The sequence below is a fragment of the Megalops cyprinoides genome, chromosome 21 (genome assembly GCF_013368585.1).
Source record: "Megalops cyprinoides isolate fMegCyp1 chromosome 21, fMegCyp1.pri, whole genome shotgun sequence".
NCBI lineage: Eukaryota > Metazoa > Chordata > Actinopteri > Elopiformes > Megalopidae > Megalops > Megalops cyprinoides.
In genome coordinates, this window is record NC_050603.1 from 6255001 (window position 1) to 6271194 (window position 16194).

The 16194-nt window shown below is 46.1% G+C and overlaps 1 protein-coding gene across 1 annotated transcript in view; it reads right to left on the reverse strand.

The window, feature by feature from the left end:
- csmd2 (CUB and Sushi multiple domains 2) overlaps positions 1-16194 on the reverse strand; it is a 275160-nt gene that overhangs the window by 39947 nt on the left and 219019 nt on the right. The window contains exons 36-46 of the mRNA XM_036555086.1: positions 15848-15944; positions 14738-14842; positions 14023-14141; positions 13420-13489; positions 11445-11561; positions 10330-10539; positions 9918-10106; positions 5893-6070; positions 3502-3647; positions 2478-2558; positions 890-1003 (exon numbers count right to left, since the gene is read on the reverse strand). Of these exons, the coding sequence (XP_036410979.1) occupies positions 890-1003; positions 2478-2558; positions 3502-3647; positions 5893-6070; positions 9918-10106; positions 10330-10539; positions 11445-11561; positions 13420-13489; positions 14023-14141; positions 14738-14842; positions 15848-15944 (1426 nt within the window). The remainder of the gene's footprint in view (positions 1-889; positions 1004-2477; positions 2559-3501; positions 3648-5892; positions 6071-9917; positions 10107-10329; positions 10540-11444; positions 11562-13419; positions 13490-14022; positions 14142-14737; positions 14843-15847; positions 15945-16194) is intronic.

The window sequence follows — 16194 nt, forward strand, 5'->3', positions numbered from 1 at the left end:
CCACAGTGAGTGGATATTCGGCACGGTGTGCTGACCCTCGGTATGGGGCCTGTTCATATAGAGGGTGATTAACAAGTGACACTTAATTAATGGCAAGATGAATTACAGCGGCCTAACACAAGCACAGCGCCGTGAAGGGTGAGGACTCGCGTGTTTAGGCTCTGGTGACACAAAGAAATTAAGCTTTTCTCGCGAGCGCCTTGCAAGTTTGCACTTCCTGTCTGTAATTAGTTCCATTTATTATGTTCGGCCGGCTTGGCGGGGCCTTATTCCTCTTCCTCATTGGTAGCTGGCTCGACAGCTACAGCTCTTCCCACCATGCATTGCCAGTAACCTGACATGACAGATTAAGCAACATGCTGTGTAAGTCTGCGTGTGTGTGTGTGTGTGTGTGTGTTCTTGCATATGCATATGTTCTTGTGTGTGTGTGTATGTGTGTGTGTTCTTTGTGTGTCTGTGTCTGTGTGCTCTCACATGCACGTACATGTGTGGGTGTGTCTACGTGTGTGTGTGTGTGTGTGTGTGTGTGTGTGTGAGTGCAGTGCTTTGGTTTAAAATGCAGTGCCACCATCTAATGTCAAAAGAAATCCATTCGCCCATCAGGTCAGCACTGCACTGCCCGAGTGGAGGGAGTAAAGCAATGCTGCATTGTTAGGAAAGAAAACAACTAAAGAATGGAGTATCACTGAAGCACTTTATGGAAAATGCCAAACCAATCAACTCACAGTGTGTGTGGGTGTGTGTGCGCGCATGTGTGTGTGGGATTTGTATGCTGTCCGCAAGAATGCCACAGTACATATACTGCATAAACAAACCACTGTGAGAGGGAAGGTATGCAAACAATTCCCCCCAAACCCCTCCCCACCACCACCCTCTAACAGCACCTCACCTTCACACGATGGCGGAGGTCCTTCAAACTCAAGGTGAGTGCCGAACCGACAGGTGAGAATGTCGTTTCCGCTGAGCTGGTATCCGGGGAGACACCTGTAGCGCACGATATCCCCTGCAGGGGGAGACAGAGAGAGAACGTGAGGGACGAGCCTCCGCATCGATTTATCAATACCTTCTTTAATGGAGACCTGCCCTCTGCCACATAAAAGGGGGGGGGGGGGGGGATTATGGACTCATCAGTGACAGGATGAGACAACCGCACTCTCAGAAATGCACGGATCGACGGGAGCTGGACGGATCTTCGCCAGCAGTTCTGTCTGGTCTGGATGAAGGTCGTCTCCATTAGCCTTCTAAGGGCTGGAGGCTGGAGACGAAAGCTGAGGGGTCTGCACTGTTTCGTTCTGCAGTGCAGTGTATCGCTGCAGAGGATTATGCTTGTGTATGTATGTAAAAACACGCAGACAGAGGCTGGAGTCTGCTTGTCACATGGCATCTGCCAGTTATGCTCCGTAAAACCTGGCCTGATGGATGCATACACACAGGTCTGACTCATTAGCATCAATGTTCAAGTCTGACTCATTAATAAAGGTTAGGTTTTTTTTTTTTTGCCTGATGTATGATATCAACCATGGACGATACAGCATGGAATTAATTGCTAAAAACTGCACAAGCCTCTGCATTTCTCCATGCCCACACCCCACCTCCCCCCACAGCAGGGTCTTCACTAGATCAGTGAATTGGGTTAACGTGCTGCATAATCAATGATCAAAAACGCCTATTACACAATGCCAAAAGGCTGCCAAACAGTTATCCCACACCAGGTTCCTCGAATGTTCTCTGTGTGTTTGGTGGGGAACACCAAAGCATTTACATGCCTGTTTTTGGTGATATTTATACTGACCACTTTCCCTCCTAGATGTCCCTGAAGTTTGATGTACATATGCATTGGACTCAGGTAGCTTACAATGGCCTGTTGTCATGAAAAGTGGGTTAGGAAGAGGAGACGGGAGTGTGTTTACAGTACAGATCTGTCTATTAATGGTACCAGAATGCATCTGTATACATCTGTTCACATGGAAGATCCATCAAAGGTGGTGGTGGTGTAGACTATGAATACTTAATAAAGTGAACTTTTCCCAAATGGTAGCTTATCTTATCTGTGATATGCTGGATGTTCTGGATAAAAAAAGATGTCACAGCAATGGAGGACAACAAAATGTGATATCTGCGCTGAATAATTAATCAATGTTTTTTTTTTTTTTTTTTTTTACAAGGAAACAATGTATGTGGGTGCTTTATTTTCTGAGTTACATTCTAAACTGCTGACTGGATCTTATCAGCTTGTCTCTCTAGAGCTCTAAAATAAACTTGCAGCACTAAACCACAATAATTGTTAATATCATTACACCCCCTGGGAAATGTAGTCCTGGAGGTGGATCATTACATGGGCCCTGAGTGTGTCTGACAACTGCACTATGAGAACAGCGCTAATGAAGGCCTCCCAGCCTGTAACTAAGCTGCCACAGAGAACACACAGCCCTGACCCGCATGCGATCCAGATGTTTGGCTTATGCTGCACTACTCACCAATTTTGAACTCCTTGCTGGCCATGAGGATCTCTGCATTGGGGATGATTGGAGGGGGAAGGCAGAATCGAAGCTGGTAGGCTATGAGAGTAAGCATTGGCAAAGAAATATGAGGGTTTTTTTTTCTTTAATTAAATATACGTACAGTAGCTATTCAAACTAATTGTGTGTGTGTGTGTGTGTGTGTGTGTTTGTATGTGAAAGAGAAAGGTGTGAGTAGGTTATCTGTTATCTTTAAACCATTAAAATCAAAAGGGAAAATAATATGTACAACTGAAAATAATATCATAAAAAACAAAACCATAAAATCAAAACCCATGAAAACAACACTAAATGCAAAAATATTTATGCATCCATAATGCTTCTAAAACAAAACCGTTTTGTAAAAAAAAAAAAAAAAAAAAAAAGAAAAAGAAAAAGCATGCACACATACAAAAACAAAGAAACCAAAAAAAGCAATTAAAAAAACCCTTTTCCATCCCTAAGGATTTGCATTTTCAAAAATAAAAAATATGAGAGAGAGAGAGAGAGAAAGAGAGAATTGTGTAGGGAGGAATCTGCAGCTCTGTTCACAGCCAATGAGCCTGAAGGGGAAAAGTCAGCATCTCCACCCACTTCTCTGTACCGCTACAAGTGTGAGAACGCGAGAATCACCGGGCTCCCACACTCTCTCTGACACTGTAGCGCTGCCGTTAGAGATGAATTACTGCGCTAACGGCCGTTGTATTAACCTGAGTGGCTCATCAGGTGAACAGTGACATGTAGACATACATTGTACCAGACAATGTACTGAATGCATTACAAATATTGGAGCAATTGCCACAGGGTATCCATACAAACTGAGACAAACTAGTACGTTTTAGGTGAAGATACAAATATCAGAAAATAGACAAGTAGTTACAGAGACTTTTCTTTTTCAGATTAAGTATATGTGCATATACAGAATTTACAAATAAGTTTTTTTGCAGTATTTGTGTGTGTGTGTGTGTGTCTGTGTGTATGTGTGTGTGTCTGTCTGTCTTACCTTGGTAAGTGATTTTGAAGAGCCCGCCTTTTTCTGAGTCACTCCGGAAGCGAACGAGGACCTGATTGGATGTGCTGCTGGGGGGTTCAGCCGACTCGCCCTCAGTGAACACGCCCAGTTTCCGGGCTGACTCCTGGGGTCCATCCCTGGGGATGGGGTGGGGGGGGGGGGGGGGGGGGGGGGTGTTGGGAAATAATCAAACACCCAGATCTCCACTGCTGATTGTATGGTATGTCAAGGCACACACAGAGTGAATCTCATTCGTACAGGACCCAGTACACCACAGTTTGACCCTCTCTTGATCTTAAACAGAGAGAAAAAGCCAAATACAGATTAATTCTGCCGAATGTCCCTTTGCTTTATATCCCAACCCATTAATATTTACCTTTGTGAGCTGTGAACCCTTTCATATTTACCTTTGAGAGCTATGCCCCGAGAGAATTGAGGGGACAGCGTTAGAGACACATTTGCATGTTTAACCATTTGTGTAAAACATTTAAATGTTTTAACTGGCTAAAACAGAAATGATAAATGTGTTTGGCAAGCTTTTTGTTTTCTACATTTCATGTTTACACACCACATAGCCAAAGACTAGCCCTTTTTTCAATGGCTCTGGTCTACTTCTTGACAACTTTTATGTGCTACTCATTCATTTGTTCCACTGGCTGTGCTATACTGAAAAATGTAACTTTGTGAAACACTGTATGGGCGACAGTTGAAACACTCTTAAAATAAAATGGTGTTTGTTAATAATTAACAATGGCTATGTGGTGAAGCACATTATGCGACTACGTGACCTAAGAAATAACTACTGTATATGTCCACTGCTATGACAGTAGTGTATAAATTAAACATGCACAACATCCAAATTTATATAACTTTGAGAAACAAGAAAAATCAAGGTTTAAAATTGTGCTGGTTTTCCATTCTGCATGTCAACACATTTGGATGCAATTAAAACCCCTTTAAAATCACACCCCTCTTAATATCTCGCATTCAGCAGTGCAGAGGGGGCAGCAAGCAGACCCCAGTGTGTTTATACTCCATAGCTCTGTTTTAAGCGGATAAAGCTGTCACCTCAGACACATCCAGGCAAGAGGCCTTGATATACCTTCTGAAGTTTGAATCACACCTCCCTATCCCAACGTTCCCCCGGGGGCAAGCAGGGGTGATCTGGCAATTTTTCACTCTGCTACAGCAGTTATTCCACTTAAAAAGTATCTGTCTTCCGCTGCCAGAGTGCGCACTGGGGACTATCCGATCCCCGCACACGGATAGAGCTGCGTGCTGGGGAGCCGCGGGCTTGTCAACCGTGGCTGCTGCCGAACTCCGTGATGGATTCATCGTGACTCCTTCAGCACACACTTTGTGTCAGCTCCTCACTATAGGGTGCAGACTAGGGGGAACCCTTTGCTTCTATTTTGTTTCCATCATACAGTTGGTTGTGGCTGAAACTGGGGATGGGAAATGAAAGGCTCTGAGCCACCATTCCGGCTCTGCCCTGGCTTATTCTGTAGACCTATCTGTCATTGCCAAAGTGTGAATTCCATTTTGGCCAAAGCCTGTCCATTGTAAGGCTGAAACTGGGCTGAAGTCTGGCAAAGCCACAAGCTGCCATTACAGCTCCACACGGGTAGACTGTGCGACTGATACAGTCAGACACAGTCAGAGGACGAAGGGTAGAATGGGGAATTTCAGCAGCCAGCCTGGCACACGTTCAGGGGCGAAGTTGCACGGAGGCCCCCGCCCACTTGAATGCTTCCTCTCCATCCAAACCCAGCGCCGCGCCTAACCACGCATGTGAAAGACCCGTTCCCGAATATGCACCCGCATACGAGCCCCCCCCCCCATCTGTGCATCTCCGCCAAAGCCGACTGGGCACGCCCGATTGGCTCTCCGGCCACATCTCATTAATCAAACAAATGACACGCTTTGGCGGCCTGGCGGCGTGACAGCCGGTCCGGCGGAATGCGAATTTTCGAGTGTTCCAGCTCGGGGGGTGGGGGGCACACGGATGACAAACGAGGGGATGGAGAGGGGCTCACAGAAATCCAAAGCCCTTCCCCATCGGTATTCTCGAGGCGAGATTCGCGATCCCCCCCCCCAGTACAAGCAGACAAGACTGCTGAAAACAGGAAGAATGAGAGACGGGGAGAGTATAAGAGGACAAGGAGAAGGAGGAGGAGGAGGAGGAGGAGGAGGAGGAGGAGGGTAGAGGGAGAGGATTATCCCGCGTGCTGGACCTTGACTCACTCATTTGTACCACGACCAAAAGAACAAAAATAAAACAAGACCCAGAGGGGAAGGAGGAGGAGGAGGAGGACAGAGCAGATAACCGCCGTCCTCAGGGGCAGCAGATTATCCGGCTGCCGGGCCCCTGGACTGGCTTACCAGACAGTGATGAAATCGTGTGGGCCCTGGACCTGGAGCAGGGTGAAGTTGAGGTGGACCCCCAGACCCGGGGCCACCGTGATCAGCCAGGTGCAGTCGGCCGAGCTGGGGTACTCCTCGGGGTACCCGGGCGAGAATATGGTCCCGTTCTCTGACGTGATGTTCCCCCCGCAGGGCACTGTGGGAATAAAATAAAAAACGAAGCAGGCCATGAATAAAATGAAGAAAAAAAAAAAAAATCACACAAAGCTGGATTCAGGGGGAATCCATGAAAAAAAGGGTCCCTCTCGCCCTCCCTCTCTTTCTCGTCTGGGCCGTAGATTAAGCGAGAAAGCCTGTTAGCAAGTGAGGAGTCTCTCGGAATGTTCTGCCGAGATAAGGGCATAACCTTATCCCACGAGGAGTCACTGCGGGAGGGGAAGGGGCTGCCGCGACTGTAACCGAGCCCCAGAAAAGATGAGCTGTGTCACACTGAGCCAGTAAGACGTAGGATCTGAACCCACTGAACCCTGACGCTGAGGAGCCCAGCTCCCACTCACATCCTCTCAAACACAGGCCCCTTCACAGACAAACAAATGTTCAAGTCCTACTAAAGTAAGAGCTCTGTACTTACAACTTCCCAATTCACTTTAAAACAAGAGAGGGAAAGAGAGAGATGGATGCAAGAGGCTATCTGTGCACATGAGTACGCATGAATGTTTGTGTTCGAAGTCTGAGTGCATGTACTCTGTAGACTACTAGGCTGACATGATTTTGTTTTGCTGTTTTGAGAGCATGCTGTTTGCTGTTACCTAACTTAGCTGTTACCTAAGTATCATTACGCAGCTCATGTATTTGCCCAGTTCCAGCACAGAGCTCAACGTGATCCCTGTGCTCCAGTGGCGAGCACGTAGCTGTACATTCTTAGGGCATCAAGGTCAGCCCAGTTCTGTTCCTAGGACGCCCCCCCCCCCCCCCACCAGCCCCCATTTCCACCTTTTTCCTTTGTGTCCTGAAATAGCCGCCCCTGTTAATCTCAACGTGAGTCACCCTCTCCCATCGCCGGCACCTGCTAAATGAAGTATCGATCAGGGGCATTGATTAAAAACACGTGCCGCTATTGGGTATAACCGCTCAGCGATGCTATCGATTGGCCAGACGGCGGAGCCTGGACAGAGGGGACCGCGCACGGGGGCTGCCATCCCCACCACCAGCTGCGTTCGGAGGCAGGTAGGAAGCTGAAGAAAAGGGGGGGATCGATCACCCTCTACGGTGTGAGAGAGGAAATCTATGCACGCAACTGGGGGACTGAACTTTAAACGGGATGACGGCAGGGGAGTGCCGGGGCGGAGAGGGGGGGACTCCGCGGGGGAGCCGCAGGGCTGCTTGTCAGCTCTGATGGGTTAAGGATTTCCCCACACACAAACATCTTTGGAAAAAAAAAAAACTCACCCACCCTTGCTTTGATCATCTGAGTACTATTTTGTGTACTTTTCTCCTGCCATTGGTGGATGCAGTTTTTATTCATTTCATCTCAATCTTTTTTGCACTTTGGTTTTTTATATTTATCTGAAAAATTCACATTCTTTGATTTGCAGTCCATGCATTACTTTACATTATTGGCATTCACTGTACATAGGTTACAGTTTTTATGTGTTATCCATTTATACACCTGTATATTTATTGAGGAGGTTGCGGGTAAAGCACCTTGCCCAAGGGTACAGCAGTAGTGCCCCAGCAGGGCGTCGAACCAGCAACCTTTCGGTTATAAGCCCTGCTTCTTACCACTATGCTACAATGCCACCCCCCTATTCACTTAACCATTCACATTCTGTAAGAACCAACATGATGCACGGTGCTTGTTTAACCACATTAACTCTATTAGAACCAACATGACGCGAGGTCACTCATTCATCAAACAGCACAATTTGTCAAAACTCATCCTTGCGGAAGAAGCTGTTTTTCCTCCTTCTACAAGGGATTTTCAGCTCTCAGACCAAACGGACTGTGTCACACGGCAATTTTCTGCCCTCTATAGATTACCATGCTGATTAGGCCCCAACTGCTGGACCGTAGCACTGCTCTGCGATTTTATTTTTTTTTCCAGTCCTCTATTTCCAAGCAACAGCCGGCTCTCCAGATCCACTTCAGTGACTGACCAAATAGGCTGCTCACGGCCTGGCCATGACTGTAATTACCTGTGGCCCCTGCTGTTTCCAGCCCCGATTAGCTGACTAAAACAGCATACGCACCCCCCATCCTCGTGCCAAATGTCACTTCCAAATGTCCTGTGTCTCGGGGGCGTGAATTATGAATGAAGATGTTTTTGAAATCGTCTGTTTTTCGCAGGCTGAATGTGATTAAGCTCCGGTACGGAGGAGGGGTTTTTAATGGAGCGGCAGCTGCAGGTGTGAATGGGGAAGCGGTGAGGGCGCGGTGGAGGCTGTTAGCATGGAGGGCCAGCACTGCTGAAGCCTGCTAGGATCTTGGATCGCAGGCACGCTTCACTGAACACCTTTGCTCGCCAAAACCCCTGGAACTCATCCACCTCCTTCTGGCGAAGCCCCCGCTGCGGCCACACACATACACAGATATGCACGCGCGCACACACACACATGTACGCACACTCACACGCAGAGCTCACATGCACACACACACACACACACACACACACACACACACACACAAACACAAACACACGGACAAACACACAGTCATACATACAAAAGTACATGCAGAAACGCACAAACAAAAATACACACAAACACAAAAACAGCTGAAACCATCATTGCTACATGGAAAAAAAAAAAAAAAATATATATATATATATATATATATATATATATAGGAAAATGGTACATTACTGGGAAGCAAGAGGGAGTATCATGAGCTGAGTGGGTTCATTTTTAGACAATCTCCTCTTATGGAGATCTTAAGTGTATGATCCAGTATGGAATGATTTTATGACATACCAGCAGGTTAGCATGGGGAAGGAAGCTCATAAACAGGCACAGTATCATAATACCTTCATATCATACCACCTTGATGGAATTACCCTACCACCCACATTCAAAGGATTGGCATTCACTTCATTTGCACAACACCATATATTTGCTATCAGCAAGATGGAACAATGTGGGGGGAGAAATAAATAAATAAATGAAACACCTCATAGCTTGGCTTTGACTTTCTTTTTTTTCTTTCCTTTTAATGCACTCATCAGAGAACACGTATCAGCCACACATGTTACCGTAGCACCATGAGCTAGCATCTCCTTTTTCATGCTTCGTGTCTTTTCCGATTCAATTGCCGCACATCACAAAAAGAAGCATCTGAACAGATACGCACATGCACGCACACACACACATACACACACACACACACACATACACCTCAAAAAGAAGCAGCCGAACTCTGCACACACTAAGACGCTTCAGCATCATGGCTGTGCGGTTATTCCATCACACGGCTCTGTGCATGACTCACACCTCTCTATGTCCTGCTCATTGTAAGGTTATCTTAACCCCCCCACACAAACACACACTGTGAATGGAAATGTAGACTAAAACCTCTGCCATCCATTTGAATGTGCTATTCCATGTGTGCCTCCATTCTGTGTATCCCTTCCACACTTGACACCGTGCCACACTGTACATTTGTCACCGATGCAGAGTAACAAAGAGAGTGAGAAAGGGAATAGTTGCAAAAAAGCACTTCCTCATTGCTGGTTTTTTTCCTTTCTGTGGGGATTACTGATTGTGTGAGCCCACACAAAGGATTTGTCTTTTCCAGCTGTACACGGAATCTTTCCGTCATACTGTCAAAATAACACTTTACTGTAAGGTAAAAATAGCTCCATGCTATTTGCAAGCCAAATGCACACAATAGTGATTAGACCCCACCCCTGCAATCAGAAGGGATGTGGTTTCAAATCCCCTTGGGGGGCATTTTAAGTGAATGGGCATTTGAGTGTGGTGCTTCATGAAGGTAAATAAACCCATCATGCTGTTGCTGCTGAAGCATTCAGGAGACAGAAAGAGGCCTACCTTCACATCGGGGGAAGGGGTTGTCCCAGTTGCGGGTGGTGCCGTGCTGACAGGTGAGGATGGCGTGGCCCACCAGCTGGTACCCCGGCTGGCACTCAAAAGAGATCGACTGGCCCACGTTGTACCCGGCGCCCACCACCACCCCGTAGCGAAAGGGCTCTGGGTCAGGGCACTCCTGAAGCTCGTACGCTGCAAGACAGGGCCGATTGTTCAGTCAACCAATCAGCCGGACCCATCAAAAGCCAATCAACTAATCACAGGCAGGAGCAGAGAGGCAATTAAGATAACACCATTTTCAACTGTCAAATAGTAGTCCATTAACTGCAGATGATTCCCACTTGGAAAGACTGGCATTGGACCTTGCAGAAGCAGTTGCTGGTTGGTTGAGACAGCCCGGTTGACTTCCCCTTACCTTGGTACTCGAAACGGAAGCCTGGCTTGTTCTGGGAGTGGTCACTGTGGAAGTACACTGTGGTCTCATGGGAAGTGGTGAGGAGGGAGGGCGGTACATCCTGCCCACTGAAGCGGCCAATCACGGAGCTAGTTTCAAAGGGGCCATTTCGAATCTCAAGGAAGTCATGGTTGGCTTCGGTGGAGAAGTTGAGAAACTGTACATGTGCTCCTGCAATGTATGTGAGACAGATACACACAGAGAGAGAGAGAGAGAGAGAGAGAGAGAGAGAGGGAGAGAGAGTACTCTTCTCATTTGCACCTTGCACCTTGACAAAACAGTGCACCACATTTTCATGGAGGGGCTGGAAGAAGATGAAGTTCTAGGCTAGTTAAAATGTAGTCAACAACCTCAAGCTTTTGGACTTCATCTCTCATGCGAATTCTTATGGAGAGCACCACAACATTTTGCCTGCTTGAACATATGCACTACCGCTCCTGTGTGTTTTTCCTTTTTCCCTCGTAAAACTCCGCAAGCAATTCAGAGAAGGCATCACATTCAATGTAAGAAATCACTTCAAGTACATATTGTGGTGTCTCCAGGGGAAGTTTAAATGCAGTACTGTTTGTACTAATATTTCCCTTACAAATAAGATAAATCAAACTCAAGGGAACATATGTCCAGATCTATGTTTTACAAGGGAAAGACAGTCAGCTGAACCACCTGTAGCTCCTTCAGCATGCGTCTGCATGAAAGAAAACATGTTTGTGTGCTTATGAAATGTTCCCCATTAGGAATAAAGTGTCTCCGCTTGCTCTATGGGACCACAGCAAATGGTGGGCGTATTAAACAGAGATTCATCAGCCTGCGGTCGCCGCAGCTTTGAGCACACATCACAAACAGGCAGATGAAAACACAGGGTCCATAACTGGGTTCATTAGAAAATAAACTCGGGACTATTGATCCAGGCTTCAGAAATAAATGTCTGTGTTAAAAAAAAAGTGCTAAATGGATGTAATGAGCAGAATGTGGAGGCTGATTAGTATCAGATTACAGCCTGGATCAAGGACAAACGTGGCTCTGAACCAGTCGGTTGTCTGACGTCCCAGACCGCTATGCAGGAGAATGGGCCTCACCGTAGCCGACGGGAAGGTAGATGCTCCAGGTGCAGTCGCTGTTGCTGGGGTAGTTTCCCGGGAAACCAGGACTGAGGATCATGCCTTCCATCTCTTCTCGGATGCCACCGCATTGGGCTGGGCAGTAAAGAGAGAGAAATGGAGGAAAATCAGCGGAGGGCATGCTGTAACAGCCATGCTCAGTGTGGTAGCCCTGAGCCAAGAAAGACGAAGCCCATGGATATTAACCTTATGCAGCTAAACATCCACAAGAGATGTTACAGGCTTCAGCCAGCAACTCTTCTGCGCAAACCCTGTAGCACCTGTAATAAACTTCCAACTTTGACCAATATCTTTCAGCAAGAAAAAAATGGCCCTGACAAAGCTGCTGAAATAACACCGGACTGTGTAAGTCACAAGTAAAGAGTAAAGGGCCCTAGTGATTGCAGGTTCAAATCCAATTTCAAATCCATCTGCATCACCTGTGTATCCTTCCATCCCCTCTTTTTTATATGGGAGAAATATGTACAGGTACATTTCATTTCCACCTCCCACTTTCGGTCATCTAGTGGGTTAACCCCTGGGACTCACCCACTAAAAACCATCACACAAGCAAAGTGGCTTCCCCCAACAGGTGTCAAATACGAAGTTTAATATGGTCCCTTTTAAATCTTTATTTCATGAAATAGTTATGAAACATATTTGTATGAAATTTATCTTTTATTTCATAGTTACAGCAAAAATCATTAATTTGATTGATCTTTACCAGACTCTCCTTCAGGGGCAGCTTGTGGAGGTAAAGCCAGCTAAAAAGAGGCTGTTTCTTCATGACATAAATCCATTACATAGTGTATAGTGATGAGATTTGCAATACCTTCATTGAAATTTCATTAAATAAAATATACAAAAAAATGTAATCAATCCATGCTGTTAAGCATGGACATGATATCATAGAATATGTGAGGAAGGGTTAAAATCGTATTTGCGCCAAACTTATCTCAGGAGCAATCAGCAAGCTGCTGATGCCAGCGGAAAGCATCAATCTTGGCCAGAATCAGAGCAACTGAGAGGACCAAACAAGGCAGACCTGAAGCTGTTTCCCGTCAGGTGTGTTTACCAAACCCCAGAATTCTAGCACACGCTCACACGTTCTCTTTGCACGGTCTGAAGCCGAGCTCTAGGACTCCTGGGGCCAAGGCACGTTCACACTCATGCCCACTGCGCTCCCTATCAAATCCTCCATTTCTCCTTTAAACCGTCCAAGGGCGTCTGATGTAAGGAGGTATTGTGCAAGTGAGCAGGCCTGACAGATAAATGAAGCAGCCATAATAACAGACCCGGAGCAAATTGCTGCTTTTGATGAGTGGAAAGGGAAGACGAATGGGGGGCAGAAGACAGAGGCAATCAGTCGCCCACACGGTCCGTCACAAGAAACAATTCAGCCATCTTGCGTTGCCTTGGGAGAACATGCCACACGCACAGTGTGATGGCCATCCACACGAGATCATTCACGCCACTGAGCTGAGACCTGCACAACCGCTGTTCCTTATTCTGTGCCAGAATAAACTTAGTTTGAATTCCCTCCCAAAAGAAAGAATACATGCCTGCATTCTGAAAATTGAACACACACATCAAGCAAATATGTGGAAGTGTTGTGCAGAGATAACAGATGTAGAGGAGAATTATTAGATCGATATTTTCATGAAAGGGAATTGTCAAACATATAACGGCAGGGTGATCATCTCGGTCAAGCACAATCAGAATGAAGTATTATATACAATGGCAGAAATTGAACTGATGTAATTGATGTAACTGGTGCTTCTAAAACACTGGGGTCTCTGTGAAAGCTAAATTCATCCTCATGAATTATATCCAATCAGGATGTCTTATTACATGGCACTTTACAATGAACATCTCACAGAACATCGTCCGCCATGCAGAAATTCTATATCTATTCAGCAGGCAGAGAATCCAGAGGGAAAAAAAATGTCTTTACCAATGCAGAGGGGTGGGGGAAAATTCCAGCGTCTGACGGTACCAGGCATGCAGGAGATGTGCGAGTTTCCCTGTAACGAGACAAAGCGCAGAGTTAATTGGTTAATTACTCAGCTCCGCCAGCGCCTCCCTGCTTTTGTGCCCGGTCCGTTTCTGAGCACGTCTCTGTTTTCCGTTCCTTCCTTACTCACACGAGCTGAAAACAAAAAGGCCAGCACTGACTGGACATCAAACAACTACGCGGATGGAGAAAAAGCTATTTCTGGTATCATCAGCTGAGTTGCACGCTATTATTATTTTTTACATTTACATTTACATTTATTTATTTAGCAGACGCTTTTATCCAGAGCGACTTACAAATTCAGCCATCTTTTAAATGCCCATCTGGGTCTTTTAACGCCTGGCTCTACATTTTGATGCTGTGACATATGACAGCCGTGAGTAGAATGTAAGGGGGTTCCATCGACATGGTCAGAACTGTGATGTCAAGCCGCCTTAGCTTTAGACAGATAGGACAGGTCGGCTGTCACTCATCAGTGATCAGGTGACAGGATATCTCACTGATTGGACGAAACAAGCTGGTGATGTCACAGCGGGGACAGACCTGAAGGGTATAGCCTGGCTCGCACTGGAACGACACGACGTTGTTCATCTGGAGGCGGTCGCCCACCTTCATCCCGTTCATGGGAACGACTGGCTCGGGGCAACTTGTGAGGGACACCGCTGGGAGGGGGGGGGGAAGACAGAAGGAGGGACAGTCAGAAACTTCACCTGGCACCATTCAGTCCGGAGAACCTCCAATGAACAGGAGGCCCCAGAAGACATTGGACCCAAATTATTACTCTTGCTCCACTGTGTCAAATGTTGTTCCTATACAGAGCAGCCCTTATTGGGCTGTTCCCTGCAATATAATCAGAAGTCCACCTTAACATAATTATGCATCATGCACATCCAAATGGACCCTATATAAATTTTGCATTCTCTGAAAAAAAAACACACACGCAATAACTCAGCTAGATCATACAGAATAACAGTCCACATTGCCTACAAAGCCGGCTTATAAATGGCTAGCAGAGTACAGCCAACCACAAACTTCGTAAGGTTTGTGTCGCATCAGGGGGCAAACCTGCGTGTCTTTAAACAGGCCTTATCAGCGCGGTAGCAATGCGCACTCAGGTGGGCATAAGGGGGAGGTCTGATGCGAGCAAGCAGAAGGCGGCGTGCAGCTGGGGGTTAGCGGCTCAGCCAGGCATGAACACGGCCGGCCTGCCCCCCCAGCGCCCCCCCCCCCCCAGCGCCCCCCCACCCCATCTCCTTACTCTTGTATTCCAGGCGGAAGCCGGCTGCAGACACGCTGATGTCTGAGTAGAAGTGAAGGTAGAGCTGATTGGAGGTGCTGTTTAGGAGAGCCGGAACGGTGGTACCTGCACAGAAAGAGTGAGGCGTTTCATTCAGTATTGTCACTAGGCCCGCGCAAGAAGGTATGTCTAAATTACATTATTGCCATTTTAGCAGAAGCTCATATTCAGATCAAATCAAATCAAATCATATCACTTTATCGTCACATCACTTGACACAGTTGTGCGGGAGAGTGAAAATCTTGTGTGCATAGTTCACATCAACAGTGTAGTGTAATAAAGACAGTAGTATGCACAAGATCAACTTATGTAGGTTACAATTTTATCCGTTTATACAGCTGGATATTTGTTGAGGCAGTTTTTAAGTACCTTTAGAATGCAACAGTATTGCCCCAGTTGGGAATCAAACCAGCAACATTTTGGTCAGTAACTCTTCTCCCTATCATCACACCACACTACTGGAGTTCATATAAATGCATATAAATATGTATAATTCAGATTTTTCCAATTATACTATAATTATACTAGTATTCTGATCATGTTGGCCATATAATCCTGAGAGAGTTCAATAGCCTGGCAATTTTTATTTACATGACTTTGTGCAAAGTGAGCAGATGTATGTGAAGCGTAATAATTAATTTGATTAAGAAACAAGAAACGAACATTCAGAAGCAACAGCGTGACAAAGTGGTAAAGGAACTGTTTTTGTTGACAGAGGGTTGCATATTCCCAGCAGAGACACTAGAATTTTGCAAGTGAGATTTTGGTATACGTCTGGTGTTAGAAACGTATGGTATGTAAAATATAAAATGCTCTGGACATCTTTCAAGCAAAATAAATTATGAAAATGCAATTTAGAGTGCAATTTTCTGATATGCAAAAGCACAAGAGAAATGCCTGATAGGAAGTGATCATGTGACCTAGGAAGAAATTGCAAAATGCATGTCTGGGTCATACCAATGGATTGCTTTGGTTTTCCCTATTAAAATTCTCTGATTAGTCAGCTAATAGTCCGCTTTCAGCGTAGCACATCAGGCAACTGTACAGCACAGCACTGTAATGTCCCCTCACCTGAGAAGCTGCCCAGCATGGTGTCTGTGTTGTCACCTCCATCAAACACCTCCAGAGAGTCCCAGTTCTGCTCCGTCATGAAGCTGATCACCTGGATCTGTGGTACCATATGGGGGGGCAGAATCAGAACCATGGGAACCGTCGGAGGGAGGTGAGTGGCTGAGAAGCAGGTGAGGGTGGGTTACGCTTCACCAGAAAGCTTTGCGCTTATGGGAACTCTTCTTGTGAACTTCAAGTTCACCTTTTGACATTTTACATTACATGTATTCATTTGGCAGACACTTTCATCCAAAGGAACTTACAACTGAGGCAGAGTACAACACAAGCAAAAAGCCATATAAGGAGTC